Source organism: Protopterus annectens, chromosome 1.part2 (assembly GCF_019279795.1).
Source record: "Protopterus annectens isolate FY-2018-M chromosome 1.part2, PAN1.0, whole genome shotgun sequence".
Classification (NCBI taxonomy): Eukaryota; Metazoa; Chordata; order Ceratodontiformes; family Protopteridae; genus Protopterus; species Protopterus annectens.
In genome coordinates, this window is record NC_056727.1 from 366,218,156 (window position 1) to 366,245,655 (window position 27,500).

Consider the following 27,500-nt stretch of genomic DNA (forward strand, 5'->3'; position numbering starts at 1 on the left):
AAGCTTTTCAGAGTACTCTGGTAATAGATTACCTGCTGCTGGAGTGGTAGGTTTTAATTTGTTCAGGAGTTTTCCAACAGTAGTTTTAGAAGAAGGTATATAAAATGCTAATCATGGCAGATTGCAACAGTGATTCTTTACTCTGTTGATTTTTAATGGGAAAGACTGCTGCATTAATGAAGTGGATGCTGAAGGAACAACATTTTCTTGTGTTACAAAAACTCTGTCTAACCTTGTTCCAGTTTCATACTTGGGAATAAAGTATGTGAAATCATTGCTTCTTGCTTTCACTTCTACATTTTCCATTCCAAATGGTTACATATGTGCTCCTGAAATATTCCTAATTTTGCTTTTCATGCTTTCCTTGGTTCATTAGCGATATCTTCTTTGTTGCTTATTACACTCCAATATCCTGCCATTGTATAACAATTTACTTCCTCACTCAGTAGTTCACCAATCTCACTCTTCAGTCTTTGGTGGAACATAAAAATGCGCAAATGTGACTTTCTGTCTACCTAATGTCCTCTGATTAAACCAGTCAAGTGTCACACAATGATAAAGCCCTAACTACAACTCAGATGACCCATGTTCAAATAATGAGTCAGTGATGGATGGTGCTGGCAGGAAAGACTTGTGGGGTCTATTCTTGGAAGAAGGTAGCTGGTTTCCTGGCCAACTATGCCTGCTGTTGCAGTGTTGTGAGATGACGGTCTCAGTGAAGCACTGAAAGAAGGAGCCAGTCCTGGACAGGAAGTACACTGTGGCTGCACAATCTGTGGATGGTAGTTCCTGGTCCTGTATGCTAAAGAGTGCACATGCATGGATGTGGTGGGAGCATTAGGCAGTCCCTGAGGTGAAGCAAGTGTCCATGTTACCACCTGGGGAAAGGATTAGGGCAGTAACTGGAAAATTCTGTCCATTGCTGGTATGCCATTAGTGCAGCAGCCCCCCCCCCCTCCCCACATGACACTCCCTCATAGAGGCTCTCACCCTGGCAGATTTTAAAGACTGCACTTCACCACCAGAGAATGGATGGGCCTGAATGGAGGTCAGTTAGCATAGGTGAGAAAAAGATTAAAATAAACACACACACACACATGTACACTGAAAAAAAGTACAATGCTGACAGCAGTTTGGTTGACATGTGTGCAAGATCAATAATCCCCTAGTAGAGGAATATTCTCTTTCCCCACAGATTGTGCAATCCCAGACTTACTATATCTAATTAGCAGGGGACGCATGGGGATTTGCCTCCCTGCAAAATCAGCTCTTTTTTGTTTAGCTTGCACAGGAGTAATCCTCAGAGCATGTGCAGCATGTGTCAACACTACACGTTTCAACATACTGATGATAAGCAAACTGCTGTTCACACTGTACTCCATTCTGTGTAATGGAGTATGTCCTTTATATATGTATACACACACACATTTATATATATATATATATATATATATATATATATATATATATATATATATATATATATATATACACACACACATCTTCTAATTAATATACACCTTTCTTCTCCATCTGCTGTGTTCTCTTTTTCAGTTACTATGACTGCCTCTCTTGCTGCTAATATAATTACCATTTTCTTCATGGCACCTTGAGAACATGCTGAGAACCTGTCTCTAAAATCCACTTTAAAAAAAAATACTTTGTCACCCTTGGACTAAATTTATCTATTTGAACATTTAAGTGCAATTTATTTTTCCTTAAGTACATTAACACTCTTTTGAGAGGTTCAGTACGATCATTCAGATTTCAAGACATTTACTCTTTGGGATGCCATCTTCATTCTTTACAATTATCACGTGTCTTTAATACTATTATTGCATTCCTTCCTTTTCACTTAATGTAGCTCTTTTTGCTGCTAACTGGAACGTTTTCATTACTTTCTTGCACAACAGTTAACTCTGTACATATTCTTTTACACCCATTGTAATTTCCCACTTCTAAACCTTTGATTCTAAACTCATAGAATATAACTTTTATTTCATAAACTATACACAGTATTCATTCTCATTGTTCCTATTGTCGGTCTGTTACTTCCCAAACTGTAAACAAGTGTTTTGTTTGGGTGTTTCACCTTTTCCTTCTTCTAGGTATTGCCTGCTTCAGTTTATTTTAATTTTCACCCCCCCCATATGCAGAACTGTAACAATTCTTCTATCAACTGAATAGTCCTTACATAAAAAAATATCTACACACTATTTTCTCCACATCTTAACATTTACACCTTGTCTTCCTCTTTGTTTACTCATTTATACCCTTTCCACTAATAAAAATGTACCTCCTTTACTTTTGTACTATCATTCTTTTTCTTTCTTTTTTTTTTTTGCACAATTTTTTCCCTTTTCCTTGCAAGATTTAGATTGGTACTAAGCTAACTGCCCTTGTGGGCTGTTTTAAACATGGCCAATTATCCCATGTGAGAATAAAACCCTGTACCTTGTGTCTGTAAGATAAATACTTTGACCATTATGCCAGCCTCCCACAATATGTTACCATCATCCATTCGGCAAGTCTTGAACCCATGACCCTGTGCACTACAGTCAGAGCAACATACCACTATGCTAAATCAGCTGTTTTTAACTTTACTTTACTATATTTACTTGTAATGCCAATATCTTTAGTACATATTCACTTTGTTGTTTATGTTCTATCCTCTAACATATCACTTCTGTACTTTACATAGCATCAGAGAGTGCTTACAGGACACCACTGTGTTAGCACTTTAACGATGTTCATATTTTTTACTTTACATATAGTCTGGCCACTGCCTTTTTAAGATGTAAAGTGTTAAATTAATCTCCCTCAATTATCCCTTCATAACTTGCAGTCCAGACAGCTCCTAATACAAATTATTTTTCTCAATTGTTTTTACTGAAAATGTTAACAACAAAACATTAATATATGATAACAGAAATATTATACAACTTAATGCAAATTCTAATAGCTACTAGGGCCTCAGAGTGATGCCAGGTGAGATTCTTGCCATCTACTAATTGGAAAGTTGATTTTTCCCACCAAATCCTCCCCACAGCCCCAAACACTCACCTTTTTGATGGAATGTTTTGAGTCTCTTATTTTTCAGATTGTGCTCTGTATGATGTACAGGTGTATGTACCACATACATAATGCAGTTCATTATATGATATACCCCCTTTTCATTCACTACTTACTGTGAATGAAAGACAGTGAGAATAACGATAAAACAGATGTTTTACTTTTCATCTGCATCAAATAAATAGACAGAGATCTTCTCACCTAATAAACACACTTTATAATAGTATTTGTAGCATCTTTTTCTGCTGGGTTACTGCAACATACACAATTAACACAATCTATCTGTATACTACAAATACCAGCTTGTAGGGATTTATGCTTTAAAGTTTCCTTCAACTGATTATATTTCTTATAATGCCAGCAACTACTGCTTTTCCAGTGTTTATTTCATTCTTCTGATCATTACTTGTGCTTCTTTTTGCCTGTCTTCCATCCTTTTCTTAAGCACAGAAAATTTTGTTTGCGTTACCTAGTGCTGTACAACCATTACATCTTTCTGTCACCCTCTGGTCTCTTGAACCATCATGATACTTTTTCACTTTCAATTGCTGGCTAATAGCCCATGAAAGTCTTTGTAACCTCCTTGAAAAATATCTTAAAAATCACCTGACAGAAGATTTTAAAGCAAAGACAATTTCCTCTACACACTTTCATAGATTCATAGGAGATTACTAGGCTAACAGCTCAGAAGCAATTACAAGCCTAGCCAGTTTTACCAAGATTTTATCCAATTCTCTATCACTAAGGGAAAGATAACAAGGGTCATCAAGTAGGGTTTTGACTATTTTTACAAACTGCCTCTGTTCAAACAGGCATGCCTCCCGAGGAGTGAATTTGCAATTTCCTATCCACTGGTCCAGATTATACTTGAAGATGGTCAGTGAAGGGGGGCTCTGCTTCACATGAATAGGAAGCCTATTCCAGAAGAGGGGTAATCTCTGGGACTCATATTTGTCTCCGCAGCATGATTTATTCATGTCAGAGAACAGGTTTAGATCTTTGCAGCAGGTAACCCCTGTGCAGTTAGTTTTGCAAATATGTAATATTTCCATTAGGGCTGGGTCAGAGACTGCCTTGTAGATCAGGCACAGATTACCCATCAGTAATCAGTAGGAAACTGAATACAGTAATAGGTCTTTTAATCGGTCCACATATGACATGTTGGTTTTTACCAAGATTATATATTCCCCATTCCAAGGGAGGTATGGGTCTTCTTGAAATTGATTACATGTATAAATCTGCAATCGTGGGACTGCACACATATCTACTGAACTCACAAGACTTAAAACGCAGTGAAAGAAATGAAACATGGGAAGAATACATTTAAGATGACTTCCCTGCTTAGTCTAGCAGAAGCATATCAGCTTCAAGAAGGAATGGAAACCAAATCAGAAGTAGATAAAAATCAGGCAGCAACTGAATGTGCCAAAAAAACAAAAGAAAGAATATAAGGTGAAGGATCAGATGAGAAGGCAAGAAATGGGGAAAATGCATAAATATAGTTGCAAGTATAGAAAACTCCTGGAAGAACCTCATGTTGATCAGGACTGAATGCAGGAATGGTTAAGGAGGGGCAAATTCAAACCAAAAGATGAAAGATTAACATTGGCGGCCCAAGACAGTGGACTACGTACATGTTGGTTTACAAAGTTCATTGAACATGTTGGAGAAACAGACAAATGTAGGTTTTGTAAAACAGAATTGGAAAAAGTCGGACACCTTGTTGATGGTTGTGACATACTCATGGCAGAAGGATTTTATACTGAAAGGCATAATAATTTGGCAAAACTGCTGCACTGGGGTTTGTGCAAACATTATGGTACTGAAGTGTATGAAAAACACTGAAAGCATAAGCCACAAGGTATCATAGAAAATGAAGAAGTCTACATCACATGGGATCACCCATAACCAACAGTTCAACATATAGATGCGAGTAAACCAGATATAGTGGTTCATGAAAAGAAGACAAAAATAGCATTGATCATTGAAATACCTACACCCAGTGACAACAGTGTCTTGGGTACAGAGAAAAACAAAGTCAGAAAATATCAGGATTTGCAGGCAGAAACGACAGCAATGGGGAAAGATAGCCAGACAGTTCCAATAGTAGTAGCAGCAACAGGTCTTATGAAAAAAGAATCTACAATCGTATTTAGATACGTTACCAATACATGTAACGCCGTACAAATTGCAGAAGGAGTCATTACTGGACACATTGTGGATGCTGCGAAGAGCACTTCTGGCTGACATCAAAGACTGAAACAATACTAATTTCATGCACTTTAATCATACTTTGACTTAGGAATGGGGTCCATTCCATCATGGTATTAGAAATCCAAAAGACTTGGAGAAATAAAAAAAAAAAGATCATGCATTCTAACGCCTCTTAATTTTTTTGTTTGTTTTTGATAAATTCTTCCAGAGTTCCAGTTATTTTAACCATATCACTGAACCATAGAATGCATAAGGCAACTGGGTCATGTGGCCATATATACCTTGCCAGTACCCACCCTTAGACCTTACCTCCTTTTTCAAGAAGCAATAGGCCAGTCATATGGAAGGTGAATTTATGAATACCCATATAAATGTCTAAGTAATTCTTAAAGGAAGATAGTGTGTTACATTGCTTGATGTGGACAAGAAGTTTGTCCCACAGAAGAGACAGTTATTGTGTGACAAATTTGTCTCTCAAATGTGATTTGTTTATTTAGTGAAGCAAGTTCAGATCTCTGGTGCCTCTTAGACTGCCAGATCCCCAATGCCCTGGAAAGCAAAGCAAGGCAGAGATCTCCCCTAAGGAGTCTATAGGGCACTATACAGGGACAAGTCCTCCAGCCTCTCTTGGTAGCTCAGGTCTTTTAGGCCCCAAATCTTTTTTTTGTCAAATACATTTAGATTCTCTTCAACTGTCTGATATATTTAGAAAAATACATCCCAAAGGGGGCATTGTATTTGATAATGGGCCTAGTAACTTCAAAATATGGAGTAGTATGGATTTTTTTTGCATCTACAGGAAATACCTCAGTATAAATTTTGTATGGAATATGCTTCCATTTCTTTTTCTACACAAGATGTAGGCATTGTTAACTGAAGATGCACTAAGCGATTTCCCAAGACTTCAACTTTTTTTGTTTTTTTCTAGTAGCTTTATGTTGATTTTTTTATTGTTATTATTATTAGTTATTTATGATTTGCTAAATAACACTATGCCAGTGGCCTCTTTTTAGGGGAAAATGGAGGTGCTATTCACAATGACATGGGATAACTTAGCCAGGGTATTAACAAACACTGAGGAAGGGTTTATTCCCAAAAGCTTTGTTTTATGTTTTAAATAAAGTGAGTTTTCCTATCTTATTCGTTCATTATTCGTTCTTGGATAATTTAGCCAGGGTACCAGGGAAATTCTCCTAATTTTTTGAGGAGTACTGTGAGATCTTTTACATCCATCAAAGCCATCACCAACTCAGGCAGATAGGACCCTTGGTTTAACATCCATCCAAATGATATGACATAATCGGGAGTGCAGTACCCCCTCTTTTTTTTCTTCCAAAATCTCTTTATTTCAATTTTCTTTTTTTCCAAATAATAACAATACAATAACTCAAAAACACAAATAAACAATACAAATACATATCTAAAGAAAACAGACAACAATCTTGTTCTGAGAAAATTATACACACACACACACACACACACACATATATATATATATATATATATATATATATATATATATATATACTATATATACAATATATACACTAGAAGTCACTACATCGTCAAGTAGAGTATGAGAATTCTTATGTTCATTTGGTCTCATAAGGGCTAGTGGAATGGGGAGAGTCTATATAGAAAGTAAAGATAGAAATTCAACCATTTATTGTATGGTTAGGGAAAATATCTAGATACACGTATACTAAGAGAAAGGGGAAGATGCAAGAAAACTGGTTATACTACATTTCATTTCTTATTAAAAGGATAGCTTTCCATGTCAATTTGTGGGTGAAGTTTATTTGTCAAGAATTATATCTAGTAAGTAACCCCAATATTTTTGGTAATAGTGTTTGTTTTTTGTTTTTGAATAAACTAATTTGTGAGATGAGATATATTTGATAGCAAGATTGCTAAAATTTTCCCATGTAATTGGTGACATGAACTTCCAATTCTTTGTAATAAAGAATTTAACAAGGGCACACATCGTAATAAAGACATGTTTTAATATTTCTGGAAGTTGATTGATGTTAATGTGCAATATAGCTGTCTCCCATGTAAGAGTTGATTTTTCATATCCCATCTACTCTAATCTTACTCTCAAGGAACACCATAAGTTGTGTATCTTAATACAGTTCCACATGACATGCAAAATATCAGCTGTTTGATCCGGACAATTGGGACATATAGGTGAAAAGTTAGGATTGAATTTATTTAATTTAGATAAGGTATAATATAGATTGTTATTTACCATAATTTGTGTATATAGCAGCTTCTTGAAATGAATGAATTTGTATTTTCAATGGCTAGTTTCTTATTTTCTTTAGTCAGTGATTGATTTTTCGTTTGCCAATAGTTTGAAAATAATAAAGAATTCTGATGTTTTGCGCTCATTACAATTTTATAAGTCCTAGAAATTGTTTTCCATTTAATCGTAAGATTTTCAAGTATTAATTTAACTAAATTTATGTTCTGTAAGTCAGTGTGTATTTGTGAAAATTTAGCATTTATAAGATGGTGAAGTTGGTTAAGGATAATACTATATTTCTTAGGAAGTTTGAGTTCAAGTCTCATTTGCCCCGTGTTAGAGTCTTTCCATTGATATATATATCCTAAATTGTGTAGTCTTTTATCAAGGGATAGTTTGTTAGATTTACGGGTTTATTATTTATTAGTAGATTAGGATTTAGGTGTAACAGTTGTATAAGGGCAAAAGCGTCAGCTAATTGCAATGATTTAAACAGTTTCTGTGTTGTAAGAATCATGTTTTTAATTAGTGGGTGTAGATCCTTCGTGTATATGCTAGTCTGGTTTAAATTCAAGAATAGTATGGATATGATATTACAGCCAAGGGATTTCAACTGTTCATACCAGATTTTGGTCCAATCCGGTGACCAAGTATTTATATATGAGTCACAGTTTATTATTTGTATTAGTCTGTAGACAGTAATTATACTATAATAAAGCTTAAAATCAGGCAACCCCAAGCCCCCCTTATCTTTGGAGAGTACAAGTTTTCCATATTTAAGTCTGGTAGATTTTGGATACCATAAGAATCTTGATATAGCTTTTTCCATGGTAAGGAAAAAGTTTTGGGGAATATTTGAAAAAATAGCATTTAATTGAAAGAGTATTCTTGGTAGAAAATTCATTTTGACAACACTAGCTTTTGACAGCAGAGACATATTGATGTTCATCCATCTATCAATATCGTTTTGAATATTAGTCCATGTACTTAGTAGGTTATTGTTTATAATATCTTTGAAGTCCGAAGTTAATAGTATTCCTAGATATTTTATCTGATAGTTTATTTTGATCTCACTCATGGGAAAGTACAATTCTTTATGACCTATAGGATTGAGGGGAAATATGTGTGACTTGTTTAAATTGAAGTTAAAGTTTGAAACTAGCGAGAACTCATCAACAGCTTTAAGTATTTTTGGGAGGTCAGTAGTGTGGAGTTGGAAGTATATATTTAAGTCATCAGCAAAGGCCGAGTATATAATATTTGTATTGTGGATTCTGGGAATACGATGAAAGTTTTTTTGTGAAATAAACAGAAGGAGGGGTTCTAGATAAAGATTAAATAGGTATGGCGAAAGAGGACATCCTTGCCTTGTACCACTGGATAAGAGTATAGGGTTAGTTATACGTTTGTTTACCTGTATAGTGGTAGAAGCTTTCTGATACAGAACTGGGATCATTTTAATGAATTCTTGAGGAAATCCATATAAAGGCAGTATATTAAAGAGAAAGTGTAAGTTTACTCTATCAAAAGCTTTGGTTGCATCTACTGTAAGGGCATATCAGGGGCATTTATCACTATTAAGTAGTCTTACAATGGTATCTAAGAGGAGGATGTTGTCACTTGTTTGTCTGTGTCATAAAGCCCATTTGTTGTTGGGAAATAATAGAGGGGAGTATATTTTTAAGTCTATTTGCTATAACACGGGCTAATATCTTAAGATCATTGTTTATGAGGGCTATTGGTCTATAATTTGCTGGATCTGTTAGGTCAGAATGCAGTTTAGGAATCAACACAATCTTGGAGTTATTTAAGTATTTGTCTGTTATACCATATTGCATTATATAGTTGAAAACTTTTAATAAAACTTTGGAGATAGGTTCCATGAATAGCTTATAAAAATCAGATGTGTATCCATCAGGCCCAGGGGATTTACCTAATTTTAGTTTGTTTATTGCAGCTTTTATCTCTTTTAATTGTAACGGTGATTTTAAGAGTTTCCTTTGATCTTCTGTAATGTGTGGAAAGTGTATATCATGTATGAAATCCTCAAATCTGTAGATGGTGATAAGGGTATATTGTATAATTTCTTATAAATATCTTCAAAAGCGTCCACTATATCTTGGTTTTTATATTTAATTTGCCCTTCATATTTTATTTCTTTGATCGTAGGAGGTCCACAGTACCCCCTTTTAATTGAAAGTAAATCCAAGCATCAAGATGGGAATAGAACCTATAGCCTTATGATCTTCCAGCATCAAAGGTGAGTGTGTTACCTGTTGAGCAAGTGACATTCACAGCATCCTCTTAATATTCTTATTGTTCTTCTTTGATTAGGTTTATACTAGGCTACTGACCACCAGGATTTTTACACAAACACACACACACACACACATATATATATATATATATATATATATATATATATATATATATATATATCTGTATACACACACACACACACACATATATATATATATATATATATATATATATATATATGCAAGATATATAAATATACTTCTTGGCCAAGATGATGAAATTAATTTTGTTTTCTTAGGGTTAATTAGTAGGTGTTACATGTGGACCAGGTCCATAATTAAATGAAATTGTTGTGTAACTTAGTTTGCAGGTCAGGGTGGCTTTTACCAAACTTCAGAAACAGCATATTGTCTGTGTATATTATTCATATAAGATTTGGTAGTTCTAGGGGGTGATTTTTGGCAAAGAGGAAAAAGAATGAAGAACTGAATACAGGACTTTGTAGAACACCTGTGCTGTGAATTACTAAAATGCAGGTGATCAGAGATGGCTTTTGAAAATCAACACAACCCAAAAAAAAATCACAACAGTCCAACAGCTTTACTCCGCCACATATCGCCTACTCAGAGGTGATCTCTGCCTAACATACAAAGCTATGTCAAACCCAGAGCTGTTGGGCATGCTCACTTAAAGAAATCCCAATCCCTCTGAGCTACACGCTTTAGGGACGTAAATCTTGTCACCGCAATAAACAGAACATGCCGGAGGGATAGATTCCTGTCCCAGAGACTTCCCATACTCTGGAATAAACTACCTGTCTACATCAAACAAAGCTCCTTATTAGCACTCTTCAAGAAAAATCTTGATGATTGGATGGGAAATAGGAAATTCACCCCGGGGATCACCTCTGTGGCTCTGCTCAACAGTGGCACAGGAAAATAATTTTCTTGGGTGGCAAAAGCCAGGGTACCTTTTTGGCTGGGCTTGTATAGGCCCCAGGGCCGATAGCCTGGTACCTACCAATGAACCTATGAACAAAATCAAGAAAAAAATTACAAAAGGAAACAATTTCATTTTGCAATCTGTTAATCAAAACTTTACCAATAAAATCAGACACATTTTGTATTGTAGTAGTGTTACAAAAGGGTTTTTTTGAAGGTACGGTGTAGGCTTTGGGATTAGGGGAGGTGTAAGGTTAGTTTTGGGGCTATCACACATCAGTAAGCATGAGCAGTGCAAGGTTCACCTCAAACCACCTTAATAATGTGTGATAAAACTGATGCTCCTGTGTCCACAACCCTACATATTACCCTAAAATAATCTTTTCATTAATACCGCCACTACACAACACATGTAGAATGTTTTTTTGAAGGTAAGGTGTAGGCTTTGGGGTTAGGGGCGGTGCAAGGTTAGCTTTTGGAGCTATCAAACATCAGTAAGAATGAGCAGGGGAAGATTCACCCCACACCACCTTAATAATGTGTGATAAAACTGATGCTCCTGTGTCACCAACCCTACATTTTACCCTAAAAAAATCCTTTTATTAATACCGCCACTACACAACATATGTAGAGATATAACAAATACCGCAGCACACATGTTCAACACTAAATTAATCCCCTTACCTAGACTTTACTCTTATCTTACCCTAACCCACAAACATCCATACACATGTACACTCTCCCACCCCTTAATGATACAACTCGCAGTATATCAAAAAGTTTTGGCATTAAAATCTCAGACCCACAGTTACCTTACACACATGCACTTGATCTTCAACATCTGTGACATTTCATAACGACAACACTCAATGAGTTTCCCAAGCCATTCAGTCTATCGAACTTAAGATTCATCAGAGTGAATTTCACATCTATACAGACACTGACACACATGCCAGCCTCTGCTTCAATGCCTTTTTTACATTTTGTAGATGGGGTCAGTGTCATATCAACAGTGATCATCACAAAGGACAATGTGCACAGCACTAGGTGGCTAGCCCTGCTGCAGTCATTCCTTCATACCACACACACAACTGCATTCACATGTACAGCCAATTTAGAATATCCAATCCACCTACTGCATAGTTTTGGAATGTGGCAGGAAACCACAGTGCTCATGCATGCGCGGGCACACACACACACACACACACTATATATATATATATATATATATATATATATATATACACACATACATACATACATATGTATGGTTTACTATCAAAATCTTGATGTTGACAAAGTATTCAATATTGAAAGTCAACGTAGAATTCCTGCATATTAAGTAGGTGAAAATGTTGAATCTGCTGAATGAATTCAGCATATTCAACATTTTCATCGAATATCGAAAGTCAAGTCTGTACAGGAGCAAAGGTAAGTGAAACTCCTACACTGCAATTCACAAGCCCCCCTGCACCTCCCAGTAGGGTGATGCAGTCCCCACACCCCCTGCAAACTATGCATCCCAATTCCCAGATCACATTACAGTGAGGAAAAAGATTAATTTCCCAGTCCGCACTGTACCGCAACCTCAATCACAACAACGAGAACATATCAGCCAATGCACAGTGGCATTCGCTGATATGTACTCTCACTCACATAACATTTGGAAACATGGGCATTGCCCAACTGCCATTCGGCATTCCCGTGTTCACCGAACCTGCATTCTAAATTTTGATGTGTGTGTGCGTGCGCGCATGCGCATATTTATGCATATATATATATATATATATATATATATATATATATATATATATATACATATATGTATCTATACACAGCCACACACACACACACACACACACACACACACACACACACATATATATATATATATATATATATGTATATATAAGTGGCTGAAGAACAGTCATACAAATTTAGCAAAATACAAAATATTGCTGCAAGCTCGTAAACTACCCAAACTATTAAAAATCTCAAAAAAAATCTCAAAATGAAAGAAACATTATCTTTTTTGAGATTTGTAGCAAAAAAGGTGCTTTCTTTGACTCATTATTTGCCACAAATGAAGCATAATTAAAGGCTGCATCTTAATCTGACATGCAAGAGTGAGCCAAGCAATGCCAGCCAGTAAAAGGAGAAAAGTAAATAAGTCTTAAGCTACTAAATGCAAAACATCTTCCCAGCCTGTACTATTAGGCAACACATCTTGGAGGCTTTTTAATTAAATTGAAATAATTGACTCCAGTTTTGTCATCAGTCTATAAATTACAAAGTAAATTATCTTTTCATTGATTTCTGATTAGATTACCTGCTGCTTTGTTTACTTTAACCTGTGATCTTTACCTATACAAAATACAAAACTATTCTAAAAATATAATAACCCTAATAAAATAACTTACACTGGCTATTTTAATTATAAAGCTTAGTAATATAATTGGCACTAAATATTAAACTGGTCAACATAAGTTATTTTATTAGGGTTTTTCCCTCAGATTTTTGATTCAGATTCAGAGGAGAGCTCAGTTTCTGATTCTTCCTGTTGAGGTTTCTCTTTCTCTGAGACTATTGATAGATTCTACCAGTGTTTTCAGTGGGAGAACACTGAAGCTTCTCAGTCCCTCAGAAAATACTATGAGTTGTTACAGAAGGATTTTCCAGAACCTACACCAAATCCTCCTGTTCTACCTACTTTAGAGGATGTGTGTGTTTCTGCCCGCAATTTTCCAGCCAGCTGCCTCTTAAAAAGGCAGATAGGCTATATAAAGTTCCCCAGTCCAAATTGTTACACACTATTCCCGAACCTGACCCAGCAACTATAGCTTTAGTTGAACCCACTGCTACTAAGCACTTAATTAATTCTAGTCCTACTCTTTCTGATAAGGAATGGAAAATTATTGATGGGTATGAAGAAAAAGTGAATACTTCTGCTTTGATTTTCAGAATTTTAAAGTTTGTTCTGACAAAGTTTGAAATTATGAGGAATGTTCTTGTGAGGAAAATCTGGTTTAAATAACTTAGTTTCTTCTATTGCAAAGGTCAAAACTCATTGTTTACAGTGTGTGTGTGTGTGTGTGTGTGTGTGTGTGTGTGTGTGTGTGTGTGTGAGACTGTTGATACTTCTTCCAGGGCTATGTATGGCCAGTGGTACTGTTTTGAGGAGGTTAACATGGTTGCATTCTCAGAACCTCCCAGATTATGTTAAAAATGATATTTTAAATTCCTCCTTTGAAAAAGATTTAGTGTCTGGCTCCTTTTCTGCAGAGGAGATCAAAAAGTGTGATGAAAGGGGTAGACTGATCCAGGGAATCTTAAGATCTTTCAGCCTCCATTTTCTAAGTTTTCCACAGGATTTTCCATCTCCTCATTCAATTTTGGCAAAAACAGAATAAAAAGTCTCAACAAAATGCAGGTAAACTGACATTTAAGATGAAACAAACACTGCTGTATACGAACAGGATAAAAAGTAAGACCAACCGTTGAGAAAAAAGACTTTTATCAAACAACAAAGCTTTCAGGCAAAAAACCCGTTCTCAATGTTAAACATTGAGAAAGGGTTTTTTTTGCCTGAAAGCTTTGTTGTTTGATTTAAGATGAAACGGCAAGGGGGTTCCAAAAAGAAGTCTCAAACTTCCCCAAACCAAGGACAGTCCAACAAGTTTGAATGATTACTCCTTCATCCCATACTGGTGATTTTTCTTCCAGAAAGTCTGAATTTCCATTTTTCTCTTTGGCAACAGATTGCTTCAACAAATGGTTTCTGAAAATCATTTATCATGGTTACAGAAGTCATTGGGAGGAAATTCCTCCTTTCTAGGAGTCATTTCTTATCCTCCAGATCAGACTGTCTTGTTTCCATCAGTTCTTCATAACATGCCTGCCCCAACGAGTGACAGAACTAGTTTCTTCATTCCCAGGTGGAAAGGGTTTTTATTCAAGGATGTTCCTAGTGCCAAAAAAAGAAAATGCTTGGAGACAGGTTTTGGATGTTTCTTTCCTAACCAGTCTGTGATAATGCCCAAATTCCAAATTATGTCACTTCACAACCTGTTGCCTCTTCCTCCCTATTTCAAGTTTCCTGGAAACATTAGACTTAAAAAATGTTTACCATCACATCCCTATTCACCCAGACTTCAGACGTTTCTTAAGGTTTTGTATGTCTGGATCACATTATCATTCTCTGCCTTACCTTTGTGCTAGTCAGGCACAGAGAGTGTTCACAAAGTGTCTAGCTCAACATAACAGCTCAATGCAGGCTACAAGGTATCCACATTGTTCAGTCATATGACTTGCTTATCTTTGCAGTGTCTTTTTCAAAATTTCCTGAATCTCTCTCTTGGGTGAGAGATCTCTTATACAAGCTGGGATTCCAACAGAACATTCAAAAGTCTTTCCTGAGTCCTTCACACAAGATTTGAGTAAAGGTGCACAATGACATCCCTAAATCCAGACATACTACCTTTGTTTATAAGGCCTTCCTTTCAACAATAGACACATGTTGGTCAAAGGTTAGGTCACTGTCCACATAGGTTCCCAAATTCTTAAAAACTGGGTCAATCCCTTAGGGGCATATTGTCAATGTGGTAGTTCCCTGGGGAAGATGACTTCTTAAAAGTATACAATAATGCATTTTTATTTGCACATAGTTTCAGTCCATGATTTTGGCACCAGTAATTAATTTCAGACAAATCTTCCTGCAGGGTGGCTAAGTCATTTGGTGATTCAATGACTACTCCTAGCTTGCAGTCATCTGCAAGCTTAGTCAGCCAGAGCCATTTGCTATTGGGTTTACTTCAGAAAAGTAGTTGCCAAACAGGACAAGTTCCAGCACAGACCACTAAGGGACTTCAATGGTCTCTTTGTGGAGGTAACTTCCCCTATTTTGATTATCTGTATCCTATCAGCGAGCCAGATGGCAATCCAGTGAGTGACACAGGGGTGTATTCCTAGTTTATTTAGAGTTTCTACTATGCCTGAAGAACTGTGTCAAAAGCTTTTGTCAGGTTGGTTGAAGCATGTGATGTGTACCATTTTGCCTTCATCCATTGCTTTGACGATGTTTTCAAAAAAATCTACCTGGTTAAGTAAACATGACCTATTATGAGACAAGAAGGTTCCCTGCTTCAGCATGCTTTACCAAGAAGCTGCCAAACATATTGCAGCATTAACAGAGTACATTTACCGTGACAAAGGACATTGTGGTACCAATCTGTCACATTTTAGGAAGATACTGTTCTACTCAGATGTAGCATACAGTCAGGCAACAGAAAAGTCAGCCTGTTCAGTAGAAAACCAGACTAATTAAAATGACAGCAATTTTAACACAAGTGCTTTGTAGGAGATTTGTAGACACCACTATAAGAAAAAAAACAAAGTACTGCAAATATAGCTCAGATACTGTCCTTAGCAGCATAAGTAACCATATTTGTTAAGACATTTGGCCTTTGTAATAAAGAGCACACAACTACTTTTATGCATTGTTCTGGTTGCTATCAACTACATGTTCTTGGGTTATTTTGTTAGACTAGTTGATTCCCAGCTGAAAACACCTCTTTGCCAAAATCTGTTATTCTTACCACACCTTTTGCAATCACTAACTGTGTGATTCTGTAAATTCTTACTAGTCTTAACACAGATTAACATAAACAAGGTTCTATACTGCAGAAATTAACCCAAAGAAAAATGAAGCAGAAAAGAAAAGTTAATGGAGTTATTTTAATTTTAAGGGATAAACTCTCTGCCATCATCATCAAATCAACATTTCAGAGTGTACAAAATATATCAAATTTAAATTCAGGAAACAATCTTTTCTGAGTGTGAAAACATCTGTAAATTGTCTTTGTAAAGCAGACTTTTCTTACTGATGATAAATTACCTGACAATGTAGTGTGTGATACCAAATTCTGGTAAAGACTGCCATGCCTGGATAAAACGCAGCTTAGCTTCTACTAGAGGCAAATGAGCAACATTCTGATGTGCTTCCAGAATCCGTGCTATTAGCTGAAAAGATGGAACATGTTAAGAATTAACAAGGAAGGCTTAAGGTTTCATTATTATTTAAGAATCTTATTCATGGAACTGATACAATCAGAAGAAAAAGGATACATGAATGAAGCTTTTTTACTGGCTAAGGATACATGTGTACAAATCATGCAAACTTAAATTCATATCTACTAAGTTCTGGTCAGATCTGCTCTTCTCATTAGAATGCCTCCAACCCCACTCTCTCTCACATTTATGGTACATGCAAAATGATATTTCCAATTCTTATCTTTATTGCAATTTTCCCACAGTTTGGCTAAGCAATACTTGCCCTGCACATTGTCTTATTCTCTTCCACGCATTCATAATATCAACCTCCACGGACATTAGTGTAAATTAAAACTCAAAATGCTTCCAGCTCCTTCAGCTCTACCTTTCAAAATTGATAAAACTTCCAACACAGCAAAATCAACCCATTGTGATCTAAAGGTGCTGCTGCTCAATGCCAGCAGTTTAAACAAGGAAGCTCCACTCCCTCCAACCTCTCATCGCCTTGGAGAATGCAGACATTTCTGCAGGTACCACAGCATGGTTTAAAGTCACAAGGAATACCCCTGCAGTGCAAGGCTTCAGTGCCTTCCACACATTTAGACCAGAAACTTCACAGACAGACTAAAGGTGGAGGTGTCTTGATCTACATCAATAACAATCATACTTCTTGGTTGGCTAACAGGATAACTCACTGGAGTTTCTCCTTGTTCAGATTACCATAAAGTCCCATGACTAGCAAGCTATAGGTCACCTTCTATGTTTCATGAAACTCATAGCTCATACTCAGACCTATTACAGACACTCACCATTGAACCAAATGCCAACATACACTGGCAATCCTATATGACCCCACATTTGCAGGCACACATATTCCTAGACTTTCTAAACACAAACACCCCTAGACCAGTTAGTGCATACACCTACTAGAGATATAAACATATTGGACCTGTTACTCCTAATTATGGGAAAACACTGCACTCCCTCCCCCTGTGTCATGTCCTCTCTGAAAGGGACTGACCACAAAGAAATAAAGTACATTATTTAACCCCAGTGAACTTTGAAACAGTTAGAAATTATACCAAGGCAAACTTCCTTTTATTAAGTGACAGCCTGTCAAAATTTCAAGTCTGTTAACACCCAGACAACAGAGCAGCCTGTGCAGAAATATTCACAGAAGCTCTGTAAAACCATGCCAATGATAACATACAGGCTGCTGTGCCTACCAGAAGACAGCCCAAAACTAACTAAAAAAACAAACAAACCCGTAAAAATTAAACAGGTTGTGCAACAAAAGAAAAAAGTCATAGCTAAAATTAGGAAGTGTAGCATTAAAAAAAAGATAAAAGCACTATCATTAAACTGAGGAGACAACTAAGATGACTAATTAAGTCCAGCAAAGCAAATTCAGAGGTAATGATAGCATCCCAGGCCAAGGACAACCACAATGCCTTGTTTTAGCTATGTCTGACACCTGAACGGCAGCACACAATAGCATGCTGTACTGTTGACGAATGTAGCCACATTCACAGAACCAGAAGATATGCAAATCTTCTGCTTATCAAATTCAGCTCCAACTTTACCCCACTCTCACCCTCAGCCACCACCCATGAAATACCATCTAGCTTAATCCCGCCAAGTATCAGCAGCATGTCTTAGATGCACTCTCTAAGGCCAAGAATACAATTTCCATGGGCCCTACTAATATCCCAGGATACCTCCTAAACAGCCCGACATACAACCTATCAGGGCCACTGCAATCACTATTCAACCATGACCTGCGCACAGGTTTCATGTCACATGAAAGGAAGACTGCAACGGTCATCCCTCTGCACAACAGTGAACCATCAACAGATCCTTGGAACTACAGGCCCATTAGTCTGACTAGTTTCAAATGCATAACTATGGAAACAATTATCATGGAAATTATTAATAATGATTTAGGAAACCTCCAGACACTGGACCCAACCCAGTTTGGCTTCATGAAAGGCAGGTCATGCGTCCTGAATCTGGTGAACATCTTTGAGAAGGTCAACAAGGCAATGAATAAGGGCAAAATGGTGCATACTGCCTACCCTGACCTAGCTATGGTATTCAATACAATACCCCACTCGGTCATTGTAAACAAACTCACAGAATTAGGCATAAACCTTATGTACCTCAATGGATAACCAGCTGGCTCACCAGACTGCACCCAGGAAGTTAGGACTGGAGAGACTCCATCACAGAGGCTAGTCACCAGTGGAGTCCTCAAGGGCTCTGTACTGGGTCCACTCCTCTTTGGCATCATTTTTTTGGAAGTCAATGTCAAGGGCATCTGGCTTACCACATTTGCAGATAATTGCAAGATAGGAGCAATCATATAACACTCCCCACTCCCAAGATAATAACATCTTACAGGGAGGTCTAATATAAAAAAAATAACTGGTGCCAAAGCCATGGCTTAAGACTCAATGTTAAGAAATGCATAGTAGTACCTTTTGGGAAGTCATCTACCCAGGGAAACTACTTCACTGTAAAAGCACCCCCTAAAAGCAGGCAAAATAGTCAGGGATTTTGGATTTCTTGTAGACAGTAACTTGGCTTTCGCCCAACATGTGTCTATGACGGTAAGAAAATCATTCTATGTCACTCAGCTTATTAATAAGGGCATGGCATCTAGGTCCAGGCAGGACACTGTATCAGTCCTCATCAGACCCATCATTGAGTATAATGTCCGCTTTGGTGGCCTTCCTTAACTCTACTCATGTTCAACTTAGAAGAGTGGATGGGAAATCAGAAATTCACCCCTGGTCTGACACCTTTGTCCCTGATGGACGAAGCAGCTGTTAAATCATGCCCTAACTACTATATACCCATAAAAATAACCTCTAAGGCACAATAACTAGTGAAATGGGATGCATGGCTAGGCTTCTAAACGTCCCAGTGGTTGTTAGCCTAGTACACATCTATGAATTTATGAACAGATGAATTGCACAATATTGTACAGGAAATAAGGTCACATAATATAGATAATGGAATCCTGAATGATGCAAAAGGTACAAATTATAGACATATGCACATACATTACATCCCCTTTTCAGAAGCAAAATAATATACCACTGTTTTGTACTTAAATAAGTTAATAATACATTATACAATACATATATATTTTACTTTAAGCATCACTTATCTGAGACACATTTTCATGCATTGTTTTCATTTGCGTTGCTTCAACATTTTGATTCTTTTGTAACATTACATTAAATGTCAGCATTTTGTTAGACTTCACTAAATACTTTATTAGCAACAAGTATTACTACTTTCTAGTTTACAAACCACCACTACATTCAGTTGATATTTTAAAAATCATTAAATCTTGAGAACTCCGGGAACAGAAATTCATCTGTAGTCTCATTAGCTAATGATGTGCTTTGAATCTCATTTTTAGGTGATTCTTTCAACACTTTGTGCCTGTTCTAGTACTACAACTTTTGCAAATGTGTCTTCACATACTTCCTTGGATATGTCTCCTGGGACCTCTTTGGATATCCTTTATCTACAATGTATGTAACAGTGTAACCAGAGAAGTGTCTAAAGTCACTATTTCACACCCTCACTCTGACAAATATCCATTTTTAAAAAGATATCTTGTGTTGTTTTTCTGGATATTGCTATCTGGAGTTCTAATAAAAAAAATACCTTTGCTGCTGACATGTCTTCACATGGTTATTTCTCATAGCATCTCTGTTGAATTATCTTATTTCCTTCGTTCAGTTCAGAAAGAGGGCTAGCTTGATTACTACAGTATCATCTTTGCCTTGACCTATTTTATTTTTAATCTTTGCCGATTTGATTTTCAGGGGTCAGTACAGAAGAAGACATAGGAATCCTTCCTTTTAATATACAGTACAGAAATAACTAAGCAGGTGTTCCATCATCAGCTTCCACTGACTTTCATATTCCAATAATGCCAAGTGAAAACTGGAAAACAGTCACTGGTGTTTCAAACATGTTTACAAATATTTAATAAAAAAATGAAAATTCAGTTAACATCTTCCCCAACAACAGTGATCCATCATTTTATTCTCCAGTAACCCTTGTAATCCAAGTCAGGGTCACAGAGAAGCAGACTTATCTTGACATTCATTGGATGAAAGGCAGGAAAACTAATTCTGGGCATGGCGTCAACTTATCATAACACACACACATTCACACATGCACTTAAACACACACACATGACACACAAACACGCACAAGCACACACGCACGCACACACCTGTGGGCCATTTGGAGGCTTTCCAGTTCATCAGTACTATGTCTTTGTGATCTATGTGAAAAATCACATTTGCTCTAATACCCATGCAGACACTGTGAGACTGTGCAGCCCCCTCACAGAAGTCACCCAGACTGAGAACTGAACTGCAGAGTCAAGTGCACTAATATGCTGCCCAACCTTGAATAACACTTTTCACAAATACTGTAAAAACAAAACAGGACCTGATATTTTACTACAAGAAACACTTTTCATTAAACTTTTAAATACTAGAAAAAAAACCCAGAAACATGTATTATAAAAGCAAACATAAAAAGGTACTAACAGTTAATTAGTAATACTTTGAAGACTCACAAACACAGCCTAAGAAAACACTGAAAACATCACTTGTTTACTTAAAAAGTATATCCCTTAACAGCATAGTGAGTGCAAATTATTTAATCAAGCATACAGTTTCCTAATAATGCTAGTACTAATTAACTTTGAAAAATTCTAGGAATCCTAATGGAATCGAACATTCACCCTGAAGAATTAGATAACTCTTTAAAGAGATTTGCTGACATTTGTATATACATTGCAGCATTTGATGACTCAAGTGCTGTGATGTATTTTCCAGTTTGTCCATCATCTCTACATTAAACTTAGTGTAGTCTGCGTTGATGTCACCATAGGTCAATGTGCAGTAGGTTCATAGACTTTAATGGAGCACCTTTGCATATATGTGATTAAAATCCATGGATGCATAACATGTTTTCTTACACTGATGTCACTGAGATTAGAGTTCTCTTTTTTACTCAGTGGCATCAGTTCAAGGAAAATGTAGATTTTAAAACAGTTTTTCCTAAAGAAGAAGAAGCCAAAAATGTTTCTGATACGCAGTAATGCTGTTTAGCTGATTTTGCATCACATTAATGTGATGCACAGGTAAGTCATAAATCATTAGCAAATAACTTTGAAATATACATTCCCCCATCAGTTCAATGTCTAGTAATATAATTTTTAAGCAAAGAAGAAATGACTAAAAACAGCTATTACAGGAAAACAGATGCCTAGCGTGATGAATATTTAACTCACCACAGTGTGATGAATATTTAACTCACCACATGGCAAAGATAAACAAGTACTGATCATTTTAGTTAATGTGATATTTTAGTCCAAATTAACTTAGTGACTATAGTTCCAATTGTTGAAGATAAGCCTACTCTTTTTACAGACTTGACAAAAAGGAGATCGGAAGGGTAATAAAATCATTGTGATTTATCACACATAGTTTGTGCATTTACATTGGAAATACTAAATACTTATAAACAAACTCCTCAATCTCAGGCCAAATAACTTAAGCATTTTCCTTCTGTGTTAAGACAGTTCAATACTAGGAATGGTGTTGCATGGAAAATAAGAATCATTGTTAATTATTTTACTATGAACAGCAGATAAAATATTTGAATTATTGTTAATCCAGGAATGTATTTTCATTTACAGTAATTATAGGAAATAATTTCGCTAGAGCCACTTTGCACAAACTCACCACATGAATTTCCATATTATTTAATATCACCTTAACTGTGTTTATACGGGTCTACTACATATGTTCGAAATTCTGGAACATTGAAACTCTGATCATCGCAGACCGAGGACTGAAGTTCAGAAATAATGAACCTACGGGAAAAAAAAGTAAAACGTGAAAACTTCTGATTTCACGTTTTTGCAGGGGGGGGGGGGGCAAGCCTCACTGCACCCCCCACCCCCCCTGCTACTTAAATATACCAACTCTGAGATCGCACTACAGTGACGAGAATGGTAAACTTCCCATTCTGCACTGTAAGGTATCTCCATTCCCAAGGTTCCATACTTTGTAACTTCAATCCTCTGGTCTTCGATGATCAGAATTTTGATGTTCAGGAATTTCGAACATATGAAGGGAATCCATTTATACTTACCTTCTATCTGCCATGAAGCGGTCCTTCTAAAACAATGACGCGATAACACCTTGGGATCTAAAATAACATTTGGCTTACTCACTAATGACAGCCAAATCTTTAATTAAAACCTGTCTTTCTAGTCAGGTGGGTTAGCCCCGGGAATTCATTATAGAGCCTAGCATAAGACATACAACATGTGCTAAAAAGGCTCTTTTACCACAACATGCCCATTTGTGACTTAGAAACATGCTGGCCATGACAAGCCAGAACCTCACTGTCAGCTAATCTGCAAGTTTCTTGAATCACAGTTACTATTGTGGTATGTAGATTATGGCTGACATGCATATTGCAGCAGAACCCTGCTGTTCATGTAGGTTGTGGTATCCTCCCTCAGTCAGTCACTCTCTCTCTCACACACAGGTACAGAAACATGAAAAAACAAGCAAACACACACGTGCGCACACACACGCTCGCACACACACGCGCACACACAAACGCACGCACACACAAACGCACGCACACACAAACGCACGCACACACAAACGCACACACACAAACGCACGCACACACAAACGCGCGCACACGCATTCAAGAGTCCATATACTCGTCTCTACACTATCTACCTCCTATAGATCATCACACACCCATACTACTTTAATGACGTTACAGCACATACCTTCTGGTGGTCTACTGCATCCCCCACCCCTGAATTCCCATGATGTCAGTGCCATTACAGCACTTAATTACCTTCTGGTGCCCAGTGGTTCGCCCCTCACTCCCCGGTCCCTGTACTCCGGTTGATGCAATTATGGCACTTTAAATAGTACTCTCTTATGTCTGGTGGGCCTACCACACCAGATTCCCGCACTACAGCTGGTGCCATTGTTGCATTTTAAACAGTATTTCCTGGGGTCCAGTTGTTCCCCCTGATCCCCCATACTACTGCTGGTGCCATTACAGAACTTAGAAAAGTATTCCCTTGTGTCTGGTGGTTCCCTCCCCAATTCACACGCTACCATTGATGCCATTATGTCACACTAAGAGTAATCTCTGGTGTCTAGTGGTTCCCCCCACCTCTTTCATGTTGGGAGGTTAACAATACTGCCATGTGGTGGGGAAGACCATGCTAATCGACACAGCCTAGTGATTTCTTGAATTGCTTGGTCATGTAGATAACTTTCTGGAGTCAGTTCCAGGGAGACAGCACATGGCAAGCATCTACCATCTCCTCCTAGAATGCCTAATTAGCATTCAGCATGTCCGCAGAGCCAGCCCTTTGTGACACATTATGTCTTTGTGGTAGACGACTGTGTAGCACCATGTAAGGACAGATGACGAATTAAGAAAAGGTACTGCAACATGCATACCTCCGTGTACACTCAGCTGTACCTTAATGAATTCAGCCATGCAGCTTTGCTAACTAAAAGAAAGCTAAATTTGACAGGTTAAGAAACCAAACAGATCACAGACAAATTTAATTTTCCATAAAGATCTCAAGGCAGAAGCCTAAAGAGAAGAGTAGTTTGATCTTTTGTCACACAACCCAACATTTTAACAGTTTAGCTTAAAATTAGGTAGTGTTCTAGATCTACAGAGGATATAAAAAGTATACACACCCCTGTTAAAATGCCAGTTTCTGATATATAAACAAATGAGACCACAATAAATCATTTCAAAACTTTTCTCACCTTTAATGTGATCTATAACCTATACAATTCAATTGAAAAACAAACAAATCTGTTAGGGGAAAAAAATATAAAAAAAAAAAAATGTACAATACGCTGGTTGCATAAGTGTGCACACCCTTAAACTAATACTTTGTTGATGCAACTTTTGATTTAATTACAACATTCAGTCTTCTTGGGTACACACCTGCCATCAACTAAAGAGACTCTTATTAACCCCAAATAAAGTTCAGCTGTCCTAGTAGGATTTTCCTGACCTTTATCAGTTGCCTGCTACAGCAAAACCTATGGTTCACAGACAGCTTACAAAGTATCAAAGGGATCTCATTGTTGAAAGGTATCAGTCAGGAGAAGGGTACAAAAAATCTGCACAGCATTGGATATACCATGGAACACAGTGAAAACAGTCATCAAAAAGTGGAGAAAATATGGGACAACAGTGACGCTGCAAAGAATTGGATGTCCCTCCAAAATTGATGAAAAGACAAGACAAAAACTGGTCAGAGAGGCTGCTAAGAGACTTACAACGACACTGAAGGGAGCTGCAGGAATTTCTGGCAAGTACTGGTAGTGTATTACATATGACAACAATTTCTTGTACTTTCCATATGTCTGGACTATGGGGTAGGGATGCAAAATGGAAGCCTTTTCTTACACAGAAAAACATCCAGGCCCAGCTAAAATCTGCAAACAATATATCAAGTCTCCCAAAAGCATGTGGGAAAATGTGTTATGGTCTGATGAGACCAAGGTTGAACCTTTTGGTCACAATTCCAAAAAGTACGTTTGATGCAAAAACACCACATCGCCAAAAGAACACCATCCCCACGGTGAAGCATGATGGTGGCAGGATCATGCTTTGAGGGTGCTTTTCTTCAGCTGGAACTGGGGCTTTAGTCAAGGTGGATGGAATTATGAACAATTCCAAATACCAGCCACTTTTGGCCCAAAACCTTCAGGCGTCCGCTTGAAAGCTGAAGATGAAGAAGAATTTCACCTTTCAACACAACAATGACCCCATGCATACATCGAAATCAACAAAAGAATGGCTTTCAGCAGAAGAAAATTAAAGTTTTGGAATGGCCCAGCCAGAGCCCAGTGCACAACAGACTCCACACCATCTCACAGATTTGGAGTGCTTTTGCAAGGAAGAGTGGACAAATATTACCAAGTCAAGATGTGCCATGCTGATAGACTCATACCCAAAAAGACCGAATGCTGTAATTAAATCAAAAGGTGCTTCAACAAAGTAGTTTAAGGGTGTGTACAAGTATGCAACCAGCTTACTGTAAGTTTTTTATTTTTTATATTTTTCCCCTAACAGATTTGTTTGTTTTTCAATTGAATTGTACAGGTTATAGGCCACATTAAGGGTGGGAAAAGTTTTGAAATGATTTATTGCGGTCTCATTTTTTTATATCAGAAAACCCTGGCATTTTAACAGGGGTGCGTACACTTTTTATATCCACTGTATTTACTTTTGGATCCCATAATTTAGTCATCCTAATTACTTGTGTCTTTTTATTCCAAGCAAAAGAAGAAGTAAGGCAATTAATTACTTTACTTTTAGATAAAATTAATGAATACAATAATAACACAATAACAAATTGGGAAAGTGTTAATTTTAACAATAAAGCATATTTCTGAGATAGTGAAGAGCATTTTATCCCTAACAAGATCTCGTCTTACTTTGTTCACAACTGGACCCAAGTTAAAATTAACAAACAACTTCATGTCAACAGCAAAGTTAATCCACATGTGTTTGATACTACTATTTTTGAATACTGATTTCATTGCCTCCACCAAATATTTCGACTGTCATAACTTTAATGACACAAGCTCAGATTCAGTCAAATTTACCTTGTGACAATTCACTGAAACCCTGGTTAATCCATAAAAGACAGCTGAGTGATATGGACGGATTAGCATGGTAAATTAAAGCATAATCTGCAAAAGTTGAGATTAACATATTAGCCAATAAACTCTAAAAATTTAAAATGTTTGGAGGATTCAAAATAGAAGTAAACAAATGTTCCATATAAAGCTTAAAACAAAGGAAGTGCTATCTTCTCGAACGAGTGCCACTATCTATACAGCTAAGAGAAGCTATATTACCATTCATTAACAGATGACAGCATGAATTAGAATGTAAATAACTGATGTTCTGGAAAAAAGAGGAATGAAAATTACCAAACAGTAAAACCTTTTTCAAAGAAAGGGAAGAGTGTATAATCAGATACTTAAGAATGATCTAAGCTATTTCAACCAAAGCTGATATTTTTGGGGCATTATATTCCTATAATACTATAAACTACTTCTAATTACTATTAACAGTGCTTTGTTTTTTATTACTGTGCAAACCTCATGCATCGTGCACTTGTTATTTCAACACTAACTATTTGAATGTTGATATAATACTTACAGACTAACTTTAGTAGACAATCACAGTGTGTGTTATGCACGTGCATATCTATAGCTCTATCTGTATCTATATACATACATACATATATATATATATATATATAAATATATATATATATATATATATATATATATATATATATATATATATATACACACACACATATATATATACATATACACATATATACAGATATCTGTGTATATATATATATATATATATATATATATAAATATATATATATATATATATATATAGATATGCACATATATACATATACACATATATATATATAGATATGTGTGCAGTATATATATATATATATATATATATATATATATATATATATATATATATATATATGTATATATATATTCCCATACACTTGTGTCTGTGTATACAAATATATACATAAACATTTTATATATATATATATA

The 27,500-nt window shown here is 36.6% G+C and overlaps 1 protein-coding gene across 1 annotated transcript in view; it reads right to left on the reverse strand.

The window, feature by feature from the left end:
- Positions 1-27,500, reverse strand: part of FERMT1 (FERM domain containing kindlin 1) — a 1,173,069-nt gene that overhangs the window by 301,277 nt on the left and 844,292 nt on the right. Inside the window, exon 13 of the mRNA XM_044056523.1 lies at positions 16,625-16,749. Within this exon, the coding sequence (XP_043912458.1) occupies positions 16,625-16,749 (125 nt within the window). The remainder of the gene's footprint in view (positions 1-16,624; positions 16,750-27,500) is intronic.